At 30.7% G+C, this 23,966-nt stretch overlaps 1 protein-coding gene across 1 annotated transcript in view; it reads left to right on the forward strand.

Moving 5' to 3' along the window:
- The first annotated feature begins 7,648 nt into the window (after positions 1–7,648).
- LOC142327108 (alanine aminotransferase 1-like) overlaps positions 7,649–23,966 on the forward strand; it is a 43,921-nt gene continuing 27,603 nt past the window's right edge. The window contains exons 1-3 of the mRNA XM_075369968.1: positions 7,649–8,231; positions 11,822–11,911; positions 17,587–17,695. Of these exons, the coding sequence (XP_075226083.1) occupies positions 7,935–8,231; positions 11,822–11,911; positions 17,587–17,695 (496 nt within the window). The 5' untranslated portion in view covers positions 7,649–7,934. The remainder of the gene's footprint in view (positions 8,232–11,821; positions 11,912–17,586; positions 17,696–23,966) is intronic.

Below are 23,966 nucleotides of genomic sequence, written 5' to 3' on the forward strand. Positions count from 1 at the left end.
CACTGGCCTTTTCTGAATTAAGAACATCAACAAACTTAACGTTAAATAAATAATACATGTAATTCTAGTTTAGTGTAGAAAAAAGGCCACAATGATATTCTAGTACAAAAAGAGTTAATAACAATAATCAAATTGTGATAAGTAAACATAAAAATAAACGAGTTAATTACAATATAATTGCATTGAAATTAATTGAGCACGTAAAATAGGTTGCAGCTGAACAATGACAACCTTATGTAAGTAACCTGTCGTGATGACTGTACTGAAATTGAAACTTGAAAGGCATAGGTATGATGAACTGAATGTTCCACAAATTTTAATGATAACATAACGGTTTAACGTAATAAGTAATGAAAAACTGAACTTGTCTGTAGCACACAAATATTTGTAAGAGAGGCACTCATGAATGAAGGTAAAACGAATACATACAGTAAATTCCTGGGCGTAGTCCGCCGTGGTGTATCAGGAATACAGTGGTGAGAATGCGGCTTCGAGGTTGAGCAAGACTGGGCATCTGAAATGTGTAGCAACGAGTTTGAAGAAATTCTGCTTCGCTGAAATTGTAATAAGAAGGTGGAGAAAATTCGGCGTCAACAGAATTGACAGCTTGTAATGATTGAAGCACTTTCCACAGAGAAGTAATGTAGAATTTGAAGAATAACTTAACGAAGAAACGAGGCTAGACGTATATAGAAAACTGTGAAATCACGAAAAACTGACTACTAGAATTAGAAAATATTTTAACAGAGAAATACCGCAACGTTTATAAGTGCGAAGACGACGATCCTGACCCTCCAAGAGGGCCAGGATCCGCGCATCGTGAAAGTCCGAACTAGAATGAAGAAAGCTGGCGTGGTGAGAAGTAGGGGAAGCGAACAAAGCAATGGACAGAAGAGTGGGCGTGTGTTGACAACAAGAGTAGTGTCTTAGCGTTAGTATGAGAACGATTAGAGAAACGGTGTGGAATTCGGGAACGAAGACATAACCAAAAATAATTTAAGCGAGCAGTCCACTAAAGAATTACGTAAGACTGATAAAAAAATTTCTGAATACGCAAGTTGATGAAATGACATCAGGGCAGACAAAGAGAAATAGACTTCTAGGAACTATGACAACATTGAAATTGGTTGAGAATAAAAAAAACACTAAGCCTAATATATACAGCAATGAAAATAATGCGTGATAGAAAAAGCTAACACCAATACGATGATGCAATAGTCAGACAAGCTGGAGCTTGAGAGAAATTGATATCGAAAATAAATCCAAATAACCTATTCAAAAATACACGTAGATAAGCCTTACAAAAAGGCAAAATAAATTACCAAGCCTGTAAATTACAAGACTCGACCATAACCTTAAATTCATTGGAATAAAACGACTTTACGCCAACGGCGTAAACATAGGTCATGTAACAAAAATTAGTTTTTCTTCTGCATTATTATTTCTTATGAAATTGCATTATCTGGTGTATTTTTAGAATTGCTTCAATTTGTTTTAATTCACCATTCAGGTTATTATTTGAATTATTGTTATTACCACTAGTAACTTCTTTTATTTTAATATTTTGTTTTAATTATGTAATAAGCCGTGGTTGTTTTATTAATATCCTTTCTTTTCAATAATAATTTGTCTGGACTTCTTTTAATTTTAAGAGCTGTCAAAAGTTAACATTTTTTGATTTTAAATGCAATGGGTAACTTGCAAGGTGGATTTAAATTTGAAATAAATTCAAAGAAAAATTTTTTTTATGAAAAAAAAGTATTTTTTGTTACCATAGTGGGATGGGCAATAATTTTTATAATAATTTGAAGCAATAATAATAATTTGAATAATTTTTTTATAATAATTTGAATTTGTCTATTAATGAAGAAATTATAGATGAAAAAAATCCCATTAACTCTTCTGATACAATAATTTGGTAAAAAAAGAAATATATATATTCATTTTTTAGGGAAAGGGTGAATGTTAAACAAATTTTGGTAATACATTCAATTTACAGGCTTGGTTTTTTGATAAAAAACATTCAAATTTTTATGATTAAAAACATTCAACTTTTATAAGAAATTTTTGAAATGCTACTGTAAAGATTTGGAATTTCAATTTGGCCAAAACACCCAACCCCTTTTTTCAGTTTTTACAAAAATTTAATACATTCTTTCCTTCTAAAGACAGTACTTGCGTATCAAGTTTGAAAAAAAATCAGTCTGTGGGGACTTAATAAACCCAAATACAGGCCAACGTAATTCATACATATACACAAATGTCTGTCTGACAAAAATTGATTTTTTTTTATTTAGGAGCATTGAAGTAAAAACTTTTTTCACAGACTGCATTAAGGAGATATTTAAAAAAATAGATTTATATAAATTGTAAATAATCTGTGAAATATATTTTTTAAATATCTCCTTAAGGCACAAAACTTAAAAAAGATCATTTTTTAGTTTTTTGTCAATCTGTATACTTTTTTGTTATAGCTCTAACAGCATATATCGCTATAGATGGGAAAGTAAAAGTAAAAACCTGTGTTTTTATGAAATAAGGTGAAGAGAGCTTATAAAATTTTATATACTTATGTCAGTATATTAAATAAAATAAGTTTTTTAGAATCATAATTTTTATAAAGTGCATATATAAAGTTTAAGTGTAAAATATTACATAGTTCACTAAATTTAGTATTATAAATGGAACACTAGGTTATGTTCAATTATCAAGTACCGGATTATTTTAAAAAGTTTGTTCTTGTCAGTTTTTTGATATGAGAAAATTTATTGTATTGAGATAACTTTTTAAAATTTTAAGTATCAGATTGAAACTGATGTTTAAAAAAAATGTTATACATTAAGCTGTTCAACTTCAACACTTTCCTGATAATTATGAGTTAGTAAAATGTTTGTTTTATAACATGATTAACTACAATTTATTTAGTTTACTACAATAATAATAAATTTATCATAATACCATACTTTTAATTGTTTCTTATCACAGCAGCCTTAAAGATACTAACCTTATGATATTTGTTATCTATAATCAGTCTTTTCATATGTTTTTGAATGAGTGAGAAACTTTGAAGCATTACTTGTTAAATTGTTCAAAAAACTACCTAGTGCTTTCACAGCAGACTTGTAATAATTTTATTATCTGAGTTGTACTTGATCTGTCACTATCAATTAGGCACTATGGGATATTATTTTAAATTGTATGTTATTTTTATTTAATTTTTTTAAGAATGAAAATTAACTGAAAAAAAGCATAAAAACATTTTCAAACAGCACAGAGGTGGAGCCCTAAGTTAATATTTCAAAAAATATTTTAGATGAAAATTGTTATAAAATGTATGAGCTTTAATTTATTTTCCTGTAGAGTTTTTAATAGAATGTAAAAAATAGCAAGAAAATTTCTTTTCTTGCTATAAATAAGACGGAAGTATCTTAGATATATTTTTCTAATGATATATATCTTGTCATTCCTTCAGATGGTTAAAATTTATGACATTGAAGATTTAAATGAAAATATGGTTCTTATAGAGTTACTGACAGAGCTGAATTACTTCCACTGGACCTATTAAATGCATAAAATCATTGCAAGGTTTTAGGAGTTGAAATGAAGCCAAATTAGTGGTTGAATGCCTATTGGGAATAACCATGAAATGGTAAAGGTTGGGGATTGGGTGATGCCTAATATTCTTACCCCTTGCTAAAATCCAATCTGATCCTAAGATTCTCTATATTCTTTGAACTTTTCCAGCTATTTTCAGATGAATTTTATAGTTTGGATTTAAAAAAAAAATACAATGCAGAAAAGATTCATAAAAGTAGAGGTATTTTGCTGAAGCAGTTTTTTTTTGTATGTAAACATCCGGCTTGTCAGTATAAATAGTTTTATTGATGTTATTACAGCATTATTATTTAAATATTATTTCAGGCATTTGATAAATCAAATATTCTAACAGTTGGGAATTTTATGCAATCATACATATCATTGATAACTAAGGTTACGCAAATAAAACAACTAAGACTAGTATTTACTTTAAGATTGAGAGTAACTGAGTTATTGATAAGTAGATTAAATGCCTTACTTATTAGCAATGTGAAATAAATCATATGAACATGTTTATATTGTGATATTTTTATTATTACTAGCAATTATTACTAGAGCAGCTATCTAACATGGAACTAAAATGTAAGTCAACTACTTTCCATTTTGCCTCAAAATAGGAGACAAGACTAGCCAACAGGCAGAGCTGCAACCCTACCAAGTTTCACTGAGGAAGCAGGTGATTCAGTTACCTAATGAACCAGTAACTCCAGTTTCATAACCTAACAAAGTGTAACTACAAACATAAATATAATGTAACTATATGCTTCATAATAGTATCCATTTGATGTCCGTTGTATATTCTATGGAGTGCTAATGTTACAGCATAAAAACATATTAGGGATACCCTAATTATGAATTAGATTTCTTTTGGGCTTCTTTGGCACTATAAATATCAAATCCCAATAACATGGGATGTTACTACAGATATCCAGTAGGCCTACTCCTAGGATAAAACTGGGACTGTACATTTTTATATCCAAAGGATGTGCTCCTAATACCATGGGACTTGTCAGAGAACATCTCAGGATATCCTTTATTTAATGCTAGAATATTCATCAGGTATTCTAAGGATTTTATTGTACCATATGGATAGTTTAATCAGCAAAATTGTATCAGTAGATGATTTTGATGATATTTCATGGCAGAAGAGATGAGTTCCTGTTCCCTCCATTCAGGTGATGATAATGCCAAAGCGTTTTTTGCCCAGAAAAAGCCAAACAAAAAAAATCTTCCCTTCATCATTTGAGTGTGTTTTACATTTTACTGTTTATTAAAACAGGAATTACAGGGAAAAGGTAATAGTTTATAGCATGTAACCTTGAATAATAAAGCAAAGAAAATTTCTAATTTTCTGATGTTAGTTTTTTAGAGATAAGATGTTTTGAACTGTTGAAAGTTGTAACTTCCAACAGTTCTAAACATTTAGGAGGAATTTGTACAGAGCAAAATATTTTAAAACAATCAGGTTTTATACTTATGAAATACGTGTTCAGTTATCAGCAAGATTGGTTGTTCTCCATCCTTCATGGAGAATTGGTTACCATCTTTGTGATACATATTTATGCTTTTGATGTATGAAAACTGAAAATATAATACATTTTAGAAAAAAAAACAAAAATAAAATTGATTTCAAGAAGTAAAAACCAATCCTAGTCAATGATTTAAAATTTAACTTTTTTGAAGTCTGCACCAAATTAAAAATAAATCATTACTAATACCTTTCTAACCCTTAATCTGAAGCTGACTTTAAAAGGCTAAAATTTAAAGACGAATTGAACAATTTTTTTTTAATATGGTTCTTGAAGTCAGTGTTTTAGTTTCATTTATTAACATTTTGCCGCTTAAAAAGTCCAAAAGCTAGTAAAACAATCACCCATTTGAAAAAAATAACATTCACAAAAACACAAAATTCTAGAAATGTGTCTTGTTAAAAATAAATTAAGGAATGCAGAGAAAGTAAGAGATTGACTACTACCTAGTACGAGGTAGGTCTGTTTTGAATGTAGGAATAAATATTATGTTACCTTACTATCTAAATACATTATGAAACAACCATACAAAACCAATCCTAGTCAATAATTTAAAATTTAACTTTTTTGAAGTCTGCACCAAATTAAAGATAAATCATTACTAATACCTTTCTAACCCTTAATCTGAAGCTGACTTTAAAAGGCTAAAATTTAAAGACGAATTGAACAATTTTGTTTTTAATATGGTTCTTGAAGTCAGTGTTTTAGTTTCTTTTATTAACATTTTGCCGCTTAAAAAGTCCAAAAGCTAGTAAAACAATCACCCATTTGAAAAAAAAACATTCACAAAAACACAAAATTCTAGAAATGTGTCTTGTTAAAAATAAATTAAGGAATGCAGAGAAAGTAAGAGATTGACTACTACCTAGTACGAGGTAGGTCTGTTTTGAATGTAGGAATAAATATTGTTATGTTACCTTACTATCTAAATACATTATGAAACAACCATACAGTATTGAATAATGGTAACCATAAAAAAGTGTTCAAACCATGAGTGACTGAGTAATTTTTTTTGCTAAAAAAATTTCCACCAGCGATATCTGGAAGAAACTTGCTGTGAAACTACCGAAATAATAATTTTTGTAAAATATAAAATGAATCATTAAAGTCTGTACATTTGGTTATTAGTACTTTAACATACAATGAATAAATAAATAAATACATTTGGAACCAAATTGCCTTTTGTGAAGTCAATTAAAAATCAACTATTAATAATGTAATAGGCTTGTAATTTCAAACGTTATATAACATTTCTCTCCAAAAAAAAAGCTTTATTTTTTAACCAATCAGGTCAAAAATAGATGTATTTTTAATATAGATTAAGAATTACGTGAGAATATGCATGTTTCAAAATAAAAAAAATAAAAATTCAACGTAAACAAAATATATTGAAAGAAAAATTTGTTATATGGGAATTCAATAAAACCCTAGTATTTTGTTTCTCACCTCCCCAAAAGTTTGCAAGTTTTTCGCCGGAGATAACTGAAAATAGCAAAAATATTGATATTAACAATAACCAGGTGGGAGAAATAACCCAATAACAAGATATAACAATTTATATTTATTTAATTTATAAATATAATCTAACCAATTTTAACTTACGCTCGCAAACCTTATTAATTAACAGTAATGTTTTGAATATGTAAATAATAAATTCAGTAATGACTGTTAATTAGTCAAGGTTAGCGATCGAAGCGAGCGTAGCTTAAGTTTGGTTGATTATATTTATATCTATCATTATAAACAATAATATTTATAATTATATAATAGTTATACGACAATAATTATTATATAATTATATACAATAATACAATTATTATATACAAGATTATGTACAATAATACTTATATTTTTAATACGTAAAATATGTTAATAAGAAGACCATCCCAAAAGAGCATGTTATCGGGTTTTCTCTCCAACCGGGCTATTGTTAATATTAATATTTCCAGCTGGTTTGAAACATGCATATTGCCACTAGATATTAAAAAATACACCGATTTTTTTCTCATTGGTTAAAAAATTGGGTTTTGGGGGGGGGGATAACGATAAAGTCCGCATTAACTTATTTTGTCCAGCTTTAGTAACTTAAAATAGTATTTTAATTTTTTATTATTTCTGATTGATGATTAATTATGCACATAAGTCGAAGGTTATGCGTAGAAATATGTAATAGACATTATGTAGTGAAGAAAAAATGCCAACCATGCCGACCGGGATTCGAACGCGGGACCTTTCGCAATAAAAATGCTTAGATGCTATCACTCAACTACAGAGATTTAATTATAGCTTATAGTGGGGGAGAAAATAGGAAGCGGGAATGGAGTGATTTTTTAGTATAAATCTTCGTTTTTAGCCACAAAGTACTGTATACGCAAAAAAAAACGATTGACATTCTGACCTTCGTGGTGTACACTGGGGTGATCTCTCTTGCTCAGCTGTGTAAATATAGTACACCGAGATAAAAGTTCTCTATAGTTATGAAACCCCACTCATATTAAAATTTTATCTCTATTCTGTTAAAAATTAATTGCTTAAATACTGTAGTTATGCTGACATGGGTCAAATTATTTTGTAATGAGCTAATTAATTGAGTAATAAACAGTTAGTGTTCATTGATTCCATAGGTCTTTTTTGTCAATGTATTCAATGGCTGGCTCAGTGCCGAGATGGCTGCAGTGTGAAGTGGACGTATGCCGAATTTATCGTGTTACGATCGTCGTTCTGTGACAAAGTGCATAAGAAAGTAGAACTACCGTTCTTTTTTTTAATTATTAAGTTACTTAGGTAATTTAAATTTATCTTATCATCATGACGTCTACGCGACTTATTAGCTGTGCTACAGCAAAAAATCTCATCGTTCACTCAACCTGTGTTAATACTCGAATCAGATGGGTAGGGAATAGAAGAAGTAAATTACTATCCCCGTTATTGCCTCATTCATCATTATTCTCACGTAAAATGGCCACGTCTAACTGTTGTGCTGCGGTAGCTCTTCCAAAATGCCTTACTTTAGACAATATGAATCCGGCTATAAAAATAATGGAATATGCAGTAAGAGGTCCGTTAGTAATCCGAGCATCAGAGATAGAAAAAGAACTTGAACAGGTGAGAAAAATTAACTTACTTTTTATAAGTCCTTGAAACTGATCCAAGATTGGATGAAGTCTCTCAATCTTTATCAGATAAATACCGATATTATCAAGTTCATCACTTATCATTTTATTTGCAGTGGATTCACATACGTATAGTAGCCATACTCAAATATTATCGGTGTCGGGCCTAATTTGGAAATAGAGGTTAGACAAAAATTATTTGATTACCTCAAAAGTATTATTTTTTTATTTTGTTTAATAATTAGATTTTTTCATTGAGTGCGTGTATTCATAGTTAAATTAAGAAAAGTCGTGTATATTATGTATTTATGTATTAATAATGCTAATTATTTATCACGCACACAGGCCGGAAAATTAATGTGTTAAGAGGTTAACTGACTACGTAACCATATTACTTGGTAATGTTTATTATTTTTATTTACATTTTTAATTTATCCATGGAGTAAAATAAACAATAGACCAAAATTTAAGTTTTTTTTGCGTTATTGTTTTGTTTTATGAATAAAAGAGAAAGATGTAGATTACTGGCTGCATTCTTTAACATTTTTTACTTGAAATTTTGTATATCTGTTTTTCAAGTAACCTTTTATGTTTGAACAAGCCTCTATTCAGTCTAAATATTTGAAGTGTATGATAATGTGTATAGACTATTTAATTTTACCTTTTGGCTATTATCATGAAACATGTTCAGTAGTAGTATATGTAAATCTTTAACTTCATTGTGATGAATAACGTTGAATAATAGGATCAAGTTTTTGTATCCCATTAGTAGGAAGTAGGGATCTAACAATATGTTGGTTTTGTTTTTTTTTTAATTTATCCTCGTAATAATTTTTTTATTATGTTGCATAATTTATTCAGTTATATCTTAAAAGTTGTGATTATAAATTTGTTGTAAGTTGCATGATAGATTAAAAGTTAGGTAAAAATGACTGTTTTTACCTAACTTTAACCAAAATTTGTAATTTTTAACTTTCTTATATTAATAATAGATATACTTGTATACAGTCAGCCTGATTATATATGGAAAATAATGTCTCTGGACATTAATGTTTCTGATTAAGTTTGAATTATGTTTCTGTGCTGTAATAAGTGGTTATTTAGTGAATGATTATGTTAATTTTTGCAGTGTGTTTTGTTTTTATAACATTCAAATTTTTTATCTATTTGAATAAACGTATCTTTATTTTACACATGTTTAATTCAAATTTTGGGCCCTTTTTCACAGTTTTTACTCTTAGCCCATATAATCTTGTTGAAAATATTGTTCAACTCATCTTTTCATTAGATATTAAAGTTAATTTAAATTATCCCTAAATAATATAAAAATGTAGTTTTTAATATCTCAAAATCTCGGAATAGTAACTATAATGTCTGTGAAAACCTTTTGTTGAAGATTGTGGTTTGCACCATTTAAAAGGCATTTATTTTTGTAGCTTTGCCATTATACACAAGTGATTGTTTTGTTGTTTTTTTTTTTAAAATAAGATAGGTAAAACTTGTCTCTTGCATAATTTTTATTGACTCCAAGTAGAGAAATTAATTAAGTGTGCCCCAACAAAAATAATAGCAAATTATACAGTAACCTAATTATATAATATCAACACTTATTTATACATATTAATTTTTCTAATTAAGAGAAAAAATTAAATAGGTCATATATCAAGGTCATACACCTAGGTTATTAACCTCAATTTAAAAGTTTCTATTTTATTATGCAAAAACCTATTCAGTTGTATTTACACGTTTAATTTGTGCATTTTTATTTTTGCCAAAAAATACATATATTGTTCACCGTAAATTTAGGCCTATTTCAATTTTTGGACTTGTTATTTTATTAATCTTCTGTTAGGATATGTTATATTATGGAGGCTTCTCCATAAGGGCTGCAGGCTGCAGCTCATCCTAAAGAGATAAATACTTTATTGTGATCAAAGATAAGTATGCATATTTAGATTAGTGGCTGGTAACTTTAGACTATAGACAATGCAGACTGAGCGATGTATGTTACATGTACAGTGTACCTTGCTTTGATTTCAGAGTATATTGATTTTTTCTTTTACCTTGCCTATTGTGTGGCTCCCAGTGAAAAGTTTATTTTACATATTATTTAAATAATTATTGGTATAAATATGATACCAATAAAAAAAAATTATGAATCATTTATTTGAATTTTTTTTATGATTCCTTTCCAAGGATTAAATAAATATCTTATATGTATAATCTAATCTCTTAAATGTAATTGTTCAGGATAGCCAAACTAGTTTTATCTAAATCTGAATTATCTAAAGAATTTATTTGATAGAAAAAGGATGTGTTTCCAATGAAATAATAAAATCTGTGAAAATATATTTTGCTGAAAAAGGAAACCATCAAAATATTCTAGAAAACATGGAAGTATTCAAACTAAAATTAAAAGGGCAGGTAATTAATGAATGAATAAACACTCAGCCTGATGTTATTTAAAAATTTTAAATTGTTTAAATGAAGAATCAGAAAGGTTAGTTTCAAGAAATTATACGACTCTTAGTTAGAACAGGAGGGACAAAGTAGAAGAGTTCATGCCAGTAGGGATAGGAGTGGGAGAAGCTTAACATTGCTAGTTATTCATTAATCTCAAATCAGGAAGACTCAATGTTAAAAGTAATTTTGAGAATGGAGGTTCTGTGATACATGTCAACTACAAATGTTGTGTGACAATGCTAAGAAGAGCAGAAAATAACTCAATTATGATAATTTTAGTGGAAATATGAAATATTGTGAAAATTTTAACAATATATGTATCTTCTGACAAAAAACAAATGAAGTTGCAGAGAGAGGTACAAGAACTGATTAAAAGGTTAGAAAAAAAAATCTTCATTTCAGTTTATAAATAAATCACACCAATATTTATCAAAGAAAAAGTACAAACTAAATATGATTAAAAACATGAAAATTAAAAAATACAGTAAATTCTGTTGATTTGAATCAGTAGATATTTCAGTTTGCTGCTGTAATAATTAAATCAAATTGAAAAATACCAATTCATTTATTTAATACAGCACAAAAAGCTCTCCTATTGCTGGCATCATATTTTTGTTTTATTAATAATATTTGTTTTGGAAAGTCAAGCCACAAAATTGGAAGGGGAAAGACCATTTATTATACAGGGTTTACTGATCAATTTAGTAATTAATTATTTCTTTTTAATGCAATGCTAATTTATAATTTTTTAAACTAAAATTGAAAAATCACAAAATATTAATTTAAGTGTTGGCACGTAAATCAATTCCTGGTTTTTTTTTATTTACTTGTATTTTTGATTTATTGATTTATAAGGTGGGATTTTCAGTAGCAATAATGCTACTGATTTATGCGACTAATTATGTTTTATCTTACGATATCCTTGTGACCCTTTTTTTAAATGTAATTTTTATGATAGCTGAACTAGCTTTATCCGGTTCTGGGAATAAACTATGAACTTTTCATCTTTATAATTTTTTACATAATCTATTTATAGTGTGTTTTTTATAATTATTTTTTTTTAAGTTTGTTTGTTATTGAATGGCTTTGTTCTTTATTGTAATGTACTTTATTTTTTAGGGTGTTAAAAAACCATTTGATGAAGTCATTAAAGCAAATATTGGTGATTGTCATGCTATGGGACAAGTTCCTATTACGTTTATACGACAGGTACTATTTTAATTAAAATATTTGTATTTAATTATTTATTACATGATTTTGATTGCTACCATTTTTTGGATCCTGTATAGGAATATTTTTGGTTTATTTTTTTAATTTTAAATCTGAAAACATTATGAAATAATTATAAAAAGTAGCTTTAAAAATGTTCTACAGTAAGTTTTGTCGCTGTTTTGTTTGCTTGCAAATAAGTAAAACTTAATTAATTTCTGGTTTATATTTGGATTAATATTTTGATGGAGAGAAACTGGTCAGCAAGTAAATTGACTTATAGATAATTTATTAATGGTTGTCCTATAAATTTCAGACTACTTATTGTTATCCTCTTTGCTGATGAAATGAAACAATACGTGTCCTAAGGTAATTATTTAACTGGATTAAAAAGTCTACTGGATTATTCACTATCTGGATTGTAACCGTATAATTTAAAATTTGGATAAGCCAGTAGTTTGCTTTTCAAGATAAATAAACCACTGCTAATGATTTAATTGTTATCCCATTGCGATAAAGATAGGATTAAGATGGATAGGTAGTACAGGTGTTCAACTTAAAACAGACCTGAACACACAACTGTTTTTGCTAAATGCACATCTTTGTTAAAATAATATATTTGTGTGAGATGGGTAAAATAATGCAAAAGATGTTGATATGACTGGAGCTGGAGTGGGGAGGATTGTTTATTACCTGCACATTTGAGTATTGCCAGTCTGTGTTGAGCATTGGTGTTAAGTTTTAATATTATGTTTTCTTATTCAAAATATTGTAATGGTAGCTTGTTGTTGTAGTTACATTTCACGCCGCTAGGGCTGATGACATGCGTGCACTTCTTCCATTACACAAGGGTGTGGACACACGTTGCAAGATGGTATAGTGGGACGGTAACATACAATGCATTTAGTTATTCAATCATTCATTTACGTTAATTCGATTCAATATACTTCAATTACTCTGTATTATTAATATTCAATGTGTTATTACTAAACTGAAATCAAACTACAACAAACAAGACTACCAGATATATACCTAATCAAAAATGTATTCTACAAATGAATAAATACTACATAACTCAATATGGATTCGTCTACTTATTCAATCTCCAACTAATCAACACACAACAATTGGCTTTTGAACAAGGTTGAATAATCATGTGTTGTTGTTTGTTAAAATGCAGTTAACTGTTGCAGAATGTGTATCATGATAGATACTTATATAGAGGCAAAATCTCATGTTCCCCATCACTCATAAATAATTGGCGTATCGTGTTTGGTTTCAAGGCAACCAATAATAGAACCCGTGAGTTTTGAAAAAAACTGGTTGCTGTTGTCTTTAAAGAAGTTATCTAACAGTTCATAGCTTTACTGCAAGAAGATGTGAGTGACTGCTGGTTGCAACAGGATATACCACTTGCCTTAGAGCTCACTCTACTACAGAGATCTACAGAATCTTTAAAGTGCTTCCATTGAAATCCTGTTTAGAAAAAATCCAATTCTTTAGAAATGATTGAAGAATCATTTCTAAGGAATTGATTCTTCAATCATTTTTAAGGAATTGATTCTTCAATAATTTCTAAGGAATTGTGGCTACCAAGATTCTCTGATCTGACTAGTCCAGACTTCTTTCTGTTCAGTTACTTAAAAGAAATTGTTTACAGGAGCAATCCACATACTCTGCAGGAATTGAAGACAGACATTGCCAATGCCATCCAGGAATAGGCAGGGTTCAGCTAATAAGAGTAGCCAGGAACATGGTTAAACATGACGGCAAGTGCGTAGAAGTGGATAGATCACACGAAGTAGATGCATCATTGCAACACCTATAAATTATTATGTAATTATTATTTATAAACCAAAGTAAGTTATGGGGCCTCTTTTAAGTGTAACACTCTGTAGTTAGATTCCAATAGTATTGAGCAATCTACACATATTTTAAACGTTAATTTTGTAATTTATTAGGCAATTACAACACTGATAAAAATGGAATCCCAGTGTTTAAAAGATCTAAAAATCAGGATTATAACACAACAGGAAATTTATTTTTTGATACTTAAAAAATAAATTGCAAGTCTTGTACATGTTTTAAGTCATGCATGTGTTACATAATAATTAATATTTATATATTGGTGCTTTTTTTCTCTGAACTAGAAAAAAAGGAGCTCAAAATTGGTTTCCAAAGATGCTGAAAATATATTTCACCATCCAGCAATCTCTATAATACATTTGAAATCAGGAGTGGTAGCTTTTATTTTGTTATTGCCTGATATGTACAGAATATTTTTTCATTGTAATATCTCTTTGCTTTTGGCAAGATTTCTTGGCATTTGACACATTTTCCTTATAGTTTGTTTCCCAGCCTTTTATGCTGTCAGAATATCACTTTTATTGTCACAGTAATAAAAAAAAAAATCTCTCATCAGAACTGGATTGTTTACAATTTCATTTATTTCATCACTGTATAGCCATCTCTTCATTAGTATCAAAAAAATAAAACATAACTACTGATAATAAAATTTCATTCTATGTGCTCCTAAGTAAGAAGAAATATTGCCACAAACTAGCGTAAACAAAATGAATGACAGATTATAAACTAAGATCATGGTGACTATGAAACTGTTTATTAGTTGCCTCATTAGGAGATCTGATTGAATGTCTGTGCAAATCAGTAGGTGCTCCTGTGAATGAAATATGAATGAAACGTTATAAAGAATCAACCTGTACAATCTAATGACAAATGTTGTCTGTCAGTTATGAATACAGTTCAGAAGTATAGTTTACATACAGGTCACCAAGTTATAAATAATTGTCCAATTTATGCCTAGATTATGAATCATTAAGACTAATGTGCATTAAGATGAGTAAAAGAGAGAATAATAGCAGCATAAAAAATGTATTTTCTTGCTAATTTACTGTTCTTTGTAGTATTTTTTTTATGGCCAAATATTAAATTTCATTGGTTTTTGTAACTTGGGATTTAAGTGATCTTGTAGACATCCAGATTAATGATAATTATAACACCTTACCACATGAACATTATGAAATACATAAACACAAGAAAAACATAACATGTTATTCTAAATGAACAGATTTAAGTTGATTTAAGCAATTTAAGTTGAATATTCTTTTTGATAATTTGGGAAGTCTACACAATAACATGGTAAAGATTCCTTCTTAACAGTGACCACTGGAGGGTTATAGGGCAACGTTGACTGCTCTATCACCTCCTGCCTCAAAATCTTTGTCACTTGTTTTCTTATAATCCATTTCCTTTCTTTGCTGTACCGGTACATCGGTAAGCAAATTGGGCGGCTTCCTTCCCAAAATCTGATCTCATGTACTGCTGACCAAGTTGATTGCAAGGGAGTGCTAGGAAATACTCCCTTGTGCTGCTTTAACACCGTCTCCAGTCTTGCCTTCACCTCAGCAGGTGCCACATACTTTTCATTGCCAACCAGTCCAGTTTTGATGCTGCAGGCTCAAGTCAATCATGCCAAAAAATGGTTTTGCGGGTTTCCCTGCCAAGTTGGAGGCAGGTCGTCAGTATCATGGATCGTTGCTATTGACAGCAGAAGTTGTTGGGATCTGAGCTGCTCCAACATTATTGGTAGGAAGGCGACTTCACTACTGGGTGCTAGTTGGTGAAGAAGTTTCTTCATGTGCAACAGGAAAAGCTCCATTGGTTCAACAGCCTCTAGCATTTGTCCATAAAGTTGGGACCACACCTTGGCAGTAGTCTGCAGACAGTTATGTTGCCGTCGATTGATGAACTGAGGCCAATTGAGTAGTAGGTCTTTGTATTGCCTTGCCCAGGATAGAGCATCTCCTTTCAACTGCCTGTTGGCGTATTCGGCTCATTGCTTAACAGGCCCTGTGCTCTTGTAGTTGAGTTTGTAGATGGGAGAGGAACAGTTCTGGGTCCTCATGTCCGCAGGCTGCATAATTTATTGATATAAATTATGCATAATTTATTTATTGATATAAATGGCGGAAATGCTGCACAGATACAACTAGGCAGTCAGTGTTGCTGGGCGCCTTGTGTGTTGGTCTCTCGGCTATCATGTGTTTGGCAGAGGTGTGCCTAAGTCCAGTCTTCTCGTCCAGGTGATCTTTGCTCCATGTTGTTGTGGTAGCTTTGAAAAGGGCTATCTGAGGTTTTTGGAGTTATGGCCCTGAAAAGGGCCATTTTTGTATTTTGTGAGGTAGCCCTGAGAAGGGCTGTTTGGTCTCCAGCAATGTCGGCTCATAGTCATGAGCCGACTATTGCTATGCCAGCAATAGTCAGGAAGTTGTGGCTCATCCAATTGAGCTTCCTCTCGGCGGCAGTTGGATCTCTACTACAGTGTGGCAATGGTGACCCCCAGAGCCCCACAGTGTTGGGTCTGCGTCGGTTGTCTTCCGCTGGTGTGACTGAAGTGGTTCTCCCTGAGCGATCCCACATTGGGCTGCCTCCTTCTGCTAAGTTCGCCAGCCAGGGTGCTTGGAGCCTGCAAGCTGGGGCAGGAAGGTATGTCTGCACCCAGCGACTTCCTCAGTGGGCCGGCCTCAGTGCTGCTCTGTCGAGAATATTGGCATCCACTTGCGGGTCCCAAGTTGAGCTGGCCAGGGAACTTCTTTCTTCTTCTGTTTCTCCAGGTGGTGGTCACCGATGAAATAAAAATTTTATCTACCGTTCGCTCTTTTGTAAGCACCTACGAGTGGTGGGGCCACTGTGGTGGGAGAGTTTCGCAGTCCGCTAGCTGGTAGGGAGTGGTGCTCGTGTAGCGGTGTGTACGTTTACTGTACTCCTACTGATATTTGAGTGGCTAGCGTTGCATTTGCTATAATGAAGCTCAGCATGTATGTGGCTACAATTTTTATATAATCCTGCTCAAAAAAAGAAAATAATGATTCCTTGTTAATTTTTTGACTTTGGCCATTGATACTAAATGAAAAGTTGAATTGAAAAAGTTATTATACCATGCAGTTTTTAAAGTTGTTTAAGTTTTAAAAAAAATATTATGTATGATTTTTTAATGCTGTTGTGATACTAAAGGTATTATTGAAATACTGCTTACCAAGGTTTCACTGAATATACACCCTGATAGACTGGACTTATGTTGAGTGTGTGCTTATTTTTGTCTCATTTTTTAAAATTTATCATATTTACAAGTATATCCAATTTATTCCAAACTGACAGTATCAGCTTTTTTATGTTAATTATTAATTTGTGTTTGTTTTGTAAGAAACCTGCAAAAATTATCTTTGTTTCTCTTCAACTGAAAATGCAATTTAAAATAGTAGAAAACTTGTCTTTACATAGTAATTATTACAATAATTTTTTTTACATATATATTTTGTAGATAACTTATTTATAAAAAAGTTGTAGGTACAAATACACTATCAAAACAGTTTCACTGTAATGATGTAGTATCCCCAGTTTACTTGTCAATAGGGAGATGCTGCTTCTATTGTAAATGGTAGCTATTATGATGCAGTATGTGCCTTAAGGGTGTTCTTATAGGATGACCTTTATAAAAAAATTTTGTGAACATGAAAGTGATTCTTTATACTACTGCAGATATGACCAAGTAAAACTAACACTTGGTTTAGGTTAACTTGGAATAAGTATAGCTAAAAATGAATTTAAAACAAAAATTAAATAAAAACTATCTAAATATTTGTTTTTATTGAAAGGTGCTGGCTCTATGTGCTTTACCAGAATTGTTCGATGATCCTAGATTTCCTTCTGACATAAAAGCTAGAGCAAAAGTAATACTTGATGGTTGTCGTGGTAGTAGTGTTGGTAAGTAATTTTTTCAGAATAATTTATCTTTTAATAAATAATCACATAATATTATAATAATTATTAATAAATAATCCTGATAGCATTCATGCGATTTATAAATATTTGATTTTTGTATAATTTAAATTAAAAAAAATAAGTTTAGAATTTTTTTATCAGCAACCACATTAAAATAAGTGTATAAAAAAATATTTATTAATCTACAGTACATTCCTGGTTATCCAAACTTGAATTAACTGAAATTTATTTTATCTGTAATTAAAAAAAAAATAATTTAAATATTTTCAACATTAAGAAAAATGTTTTGTGCTGTGTAAAAAAGTAACAATATGTTATGTACACAGTATGAAACTTTAATTTATTAGGTGCAGATTGTTCTGGTTTATTTATTTCCTGTATCTGTTTTAACAATTTATAATAAAGGTTCTAAGTAGAGGTTCAACAGTGGTGAGATTTTGCGTAGTGTTGCAGCAGATTTTGGTGTCTGTATTTCAACAGTTTCATATTAAAAGTAAACAAAAACTGGAAACAAAGTATCCTGTAGAAAAAAAAAATGCCATAAATACAACAGATTAATAAAATATTTCACAGTATTTGGTTTTACCAATACTGTTGTTTTCTTTGTGAGTGGGACAGCAGAGACCGAAAAAATTACATAAAGATAGAATAGCTAAACTGAACAGCATTAACTCAGGAAAGAATAATGTTGTTAATGCACCACTAAGGTTGATTAAGTTAGTTAGTTGATTTAAAAAAGTTTATTCCCAACGGGGAGCCGTATTCTTTAAGACTTTGGGGGTTGGCGTCCCCACGGGCCTAGCCTCTAGCCTTTCTTCTGACTTCACACTGAGCTTCAGAACACTTTACACTATACCAAGAACACTACACAATTTACAACATAACCCTTACACAACTACATTATGACATTCTGTACTATTTCTTCTTAGATATACATTCTGATGTGACACCTTACAAAGCACGATAGTAACCCAATGTGGAAACTATCATGCTGACAGGGGAATGGCTCTATGTAGTGAGTCAAAAGATGTCTTTTGGGCACCTGGGTGAACCCAGTTGTATTTAGCTTTAGCTCCAGTACACGCATGTTCTGCTGGAGTGGTTCATTATATCGCCGGTACTCATGGGACTAAAATTACAAGCCTACAACAAATTCCCGTGATGGCTGGTGGTCCGTCTGAAAAAATGACCAAAACTAATCTTGTGAAAAGGCCTCGATCAGCTTTGTCTGATAAGGATATCAGTAATGGAGAAAATGAAGCGAATTGTAAAGCAAGCTGTCCACAGGTTACAAGCATTACATTTGTTATGTGAAATATTCAGGAAGGTGGCTCCTACATAAGGTCTTGCCCTTCCTGATCAACAAGGTAATAACGAGTTCGTGTAATTCACCGAAGAACATCAAAAAATTAAGAGATGAATCGATATTAATTGACATTCATAACGATGAACAGAGTAGATACATATTACTAATATGGGTGGTATAAACATAAATACGATGTGCCATAAAATAACAGCTGGGGAGTAACTTTTTGCAGAGACATTCTGGAGCTGGACGTAACAGAAGTAGCTGATGAACTTCAAACCCAAGAAGTTATAGATGTGAAACATATAATGAAACAGCAGAGTGGAACGAAAGAACCAATGCCTTCTCTTATACTAACTTTTAATCAACCAGTATCACCTGAATTGGTTTTACAACTGGTGGTTGTTGGTTCAGGTATGACCATTCATACCCAACTTGCATTGATGTTTCAAATGCCTAGGTTACGGTCACACTATAACATCTTGCTCGAAGACAAATATCTGTGCTCAATGTGCTAAGGAAGGCCAGAATGACACTAACTGCCATGAAGATGAAAAATGTGCGAACTGCAATGGTTCTTATTCAGTCTGCTCCCGAGATTGCTCAACTTTTAAAGAAGAAAAGGCAGTTCTCAGATTCTCTACCAAGCAGAAGCTATTTTTTCTGGCTGCAGAGAATACAGAAAAATAATTAACTCACAGAACCTGGTTAAATCAGATGTATCTTTTGCCACCGCTACATCAAAACAAGCTACCAATCACCTTATATATAGCGAGTTCTTAGCAATACCAATTGGGGTGCCGATCGATCGGTCATGTATGTTGCATTTTTACTATTCCTTAGTTTGTTCCTGTTTAGATTATGGTTGTGTTGCCTACTCTTTAGCGCGCAATATTGTGCTTAAAATACTGGATGCTATACGTCATGCTTTTTTTCGGCTTGCGACAGGTGCCATTACATCAAGCCCTATTGTAAGCATCCATGTTGACTGTGGTGAGCCATCACTTTGGAATAGCAGGACCAGGATTTAGCATCGTATTTTACCAGTCTGAAAGGACACTCAAATCACCCGGCTTTTGACGCATTCCTTGAAAAATCCTTATTTTCGAAGATATGAGGACCATCCACGTTATACTGCACTTGTAGGTATTTGTACCCAGCGTTTACTGCACTGTATAAATGTTGACACACCTTCTGTTTTTCCAATTTATCCATGTTTGTATCCTCTTTGGAGAATCAACCTTATAAATTTTACGTTTGAGCTCACGATACACAATAAAGAATCAACACCACCTATTTTCTTTCAGCAAATGTTTCACCATATTCTCTCCAAGACAAACCCAGATGCAGTAGCATACACAGATGGATCGAAACAGCACAATATTGTTGGATGTGCATTTATTATTAATGACCGTACCTACATGTTTGGTCTACCTGGTATTATATGAGTGTATTTACTCCTGAACTATATGCTATAAATAAGGCTTTGAATATCATTAACCCTAAGTACCATTATATCCTTATTTGTAGCAACTTGTGTAGTGCTCACAAAGCCTTAAAAAATTTTTATTCCAGACATCCTATCATCACCAAAATCTACAATGCAATTGCCGAATTGAACCATCGCAACACATGACTTTCATCCCTAGTCATTTGGGAATTCTTGGTAATGAACGTGCAGATTCCGGTACTAAAGACGCATGTAGTCAACCATCCTTTACTACCTGTGTTTCTACATCTGACTTTATTAACTATATCAAACTCACACTTCATTTAAGGTGGCAAGATGACTTGATTGCCACAGTAGATAACAAACTTTCATATGTCAAAGATAATGTGTTGCCATGAGATCTCCCCCCAGAAAAATTTGCTGAGCGGAAGTGGTTTTCTGCTGATTGCGGTTAGGACATATAATAGCTACTCACGAGTACCTGAGGTCAGCAGAAAATGACCGATGTGCATATGATGCAACTGCCACTTGACTGTGTGCCACATCCTTGCAGAGTGTATATATTATGTGGCTTTGCGTCGCCACTTTAACTTGCCCAGGAATTCTTGTCAAATCCTGGGCAATGATAAAGAAGTTTTGGACCAGGTATTTTTATTTCTCCAAAATGTTAGTATTTTACATACTTTTTAATAGTGTTCTTAAATTTTTTTTACGGTAGTTGTATGTTTTTGTGTTTAACATTTTAGTTAAGTTTTTTATTTTGTCTTTGTGTTAAATATTTTAGTTTAAGTTTTAATTTTGTTTTTTAATTTCTATTTTAAGTTTCTGTTTTGTTTTAATCTTTGTTGGTGTTTTATTAGATTTTATTTTTATATTTCATATATTTGTTTTCTGGGCGATGATAACAAAAAAATGTTTTTCACCCAAAAAAAAAAGTTTATTTACCTGCACTCTATATAAACTTGGGGCTTATGAAAAACTTTGTGAACACCATGGATCGAAGTGTGCTTGGATTCGCCTACTTAAAAGATAACTTTACAAAGAGCAGTATAGCTAAACTCAAAGAAAAAATCTTTGTAGGACTTCACATTAAATATTTATTTAAAGATGACAACTTATGTTAAATGAGGTGGAGAAAAATGCATGAAAGTCTTTTAACAGCATTTGTCAAAACTTCTTAGGAAACAATAAATCCGAGAATTACAAAGAAACAGTGGTGATCTTTTTTTAAAATCTTATAAAATCATGGGATGCAACATGTCACTGAAAATTCACTTCTTGGACTCACACTTAGATTTCTTTCCAACAAATCTAGGAGCAGTTAGTGATGAAAATGGTGAATGGTTCAATCAGGATATTTTGGTCTGAGAATGCTAGCTGACTACTGTTGGACGCTAAAGAGAGTTGTTCATAATGAAAAATATTGTTGAAAATCAGACATTACTACTTTTTGTTTTAAGATTATATTGTACTAAGAATCCATTTTAAATAAGTAATATTGTACAATTAAAATTGCTGTCTCTTAAAATTCGTATGTAAGAGACTAATTCTGAAACCATATTTGAATTCGGCATAAAAAAATGCTGTTAGATTCACCCATTTTCACTTCTGGGACAAAAAATAAATCAAATTTTGTGTACCAGTGTAGTTTAATAATATTACATAGATAATAGAAAGATATAAAAATTAAAAAGAAATAATGATTTTTTTTTTTTTTAACAAAGTCATTATTATAGTTCACTATGTATTAAGTCTATAATGATAACCATTAATGCACAAGTGTGAAGTAAATTTTGCAGGTGTAAATTAATGGCCATTGTAGAGAACTGTATTTTTTCTATGGGTGAGAAAGTTTGGGATTATTGATTTAAGTGACATAATACATTGTTCACAGAATATATATTTTTAATTTTTCAAAAAATACTTTAAACAATACATTTCTGTGGCAATAGGTTATTTGTCATAAGTTCTACCTTTTATTTAATGTCGATCAGTGTTAAAGATATTTCTTCCTTAGAATCCAATGTTATTAACAAAAGGATAAACAGTCTTAATATAGAAACTCATGTTACCTATTGGTGTACTTTCAAATTAACCTCTGCTTGCTAACTACCAAATCAATGTAAAAAAACAACTGATACTGTAAATAGTACCTGCTGCTGATTGGTCAATGATTGTACACTTATGTCAGCGATCATAGGAAAATCTGTTTCATAATGACCCTCATTATGGTTCAAGTTGCAGCTGTGTATTCAAACATTACTGCCATACAAAAGATATTTTCCACAGTTATTAGAATAGACTTACTTCATTTACTCTTATTTATAAACATATAACTTATCAGTGTCTTTTAAATGCATGTTTAATAACTTGTTTTTGTAGACAAAAAATGTTATTTATTTTGAATTGACCATCTATTTCTTATTATATTGTAAATCAAATTTATCTGAAATCTGTCCACTTTGTTTATTTCAATTGCCTAAGAATCTGCTGTATTCGATTTATTTCCTCAATTTGCTTAACCGAGATAAAATTTAGACTTCATGCTAGTATCTGTAAAATCAATTTTATTTTTGAAAGACATTTATGAAGAAACATTTTATTTTTGATATTGTTACTGGTATTTATATAAGTATACAGGTGTTTTTGTGCTTCAAACATTTTATTTTTTATTGTAAAATTTTATCTGTAGTAAAAGTATTTTAGTATATTTTGTATACCTCATTAACATATGGGATGAATTTGTTCATTAGCATATGGGATGAGACGTTCTTAATTAAAGGTATTGTTCAAGTGAAGTTTTATTTAGCTTTGTTTAGACAGTTGACATTTAAATGTCAGTTGTTTATTTTTCATGCTAATTAAAAACTCATATGTTAGCAACTTTATTTCTGTTTATTGAATACGTTTGTCTACTCATTTTTTCCTCAATGTAAATACTATTTTTCATCTAGCTTAACTGCTTGTTTTCTTTTCATATTTTGTAAATGTATTAGTAATCAATCCAGCTACTTTGTATTGCAGAATAATTTTTTCTTAGATCATTAATTACCTTGACATTCATTTTCTTTAACAAGATATGTATTACATTAAATTATTTTTGTTATTACCATTTTTATGCAAACTTTTTAAGCTTAGATAAAGGGATTTAGAATAAATTAAATTTAAATAAATATCCATTTTGGTAATGATGAACCTAAGGAAACATCATTAAAAGTTCATAAAAATGTTTATAATTTTTTACTTTTGTGCGTTTTGTTTATGTTGAATATCAGGACTTTGAAATCTAATTCATAGAGTAATGTGTAATGGTTGTACTATCATGCGTTTTCTTCCCTGATTTGTGATAACCTTTTGATGTAATTTTATTTTAGATTGTCATGTTTTGTAATCATTAATTATTAAAATTGTTTATGTTACTTAATGTTTAAAGTTCATTTTAATTATTTAAGATGTAAAAAATGTTTATAATTATTAATCTATCACCCTGCATTATA

The sequence above is a fragment of the Lycorma delicatula genome, chromosome 6 (assembly GCF_047948215.1).
Source record: "Lycorma delicatula isolate Av1 chromosome 6, ASM4794821v1, whole genome shotgun sequence".
Lineage (NCBI taxonomy): Eukaryota > Metazoa > Arthropoda > Insecta > Hemiptera > Fulgoridae > Lycorma > Lycorma delicatula.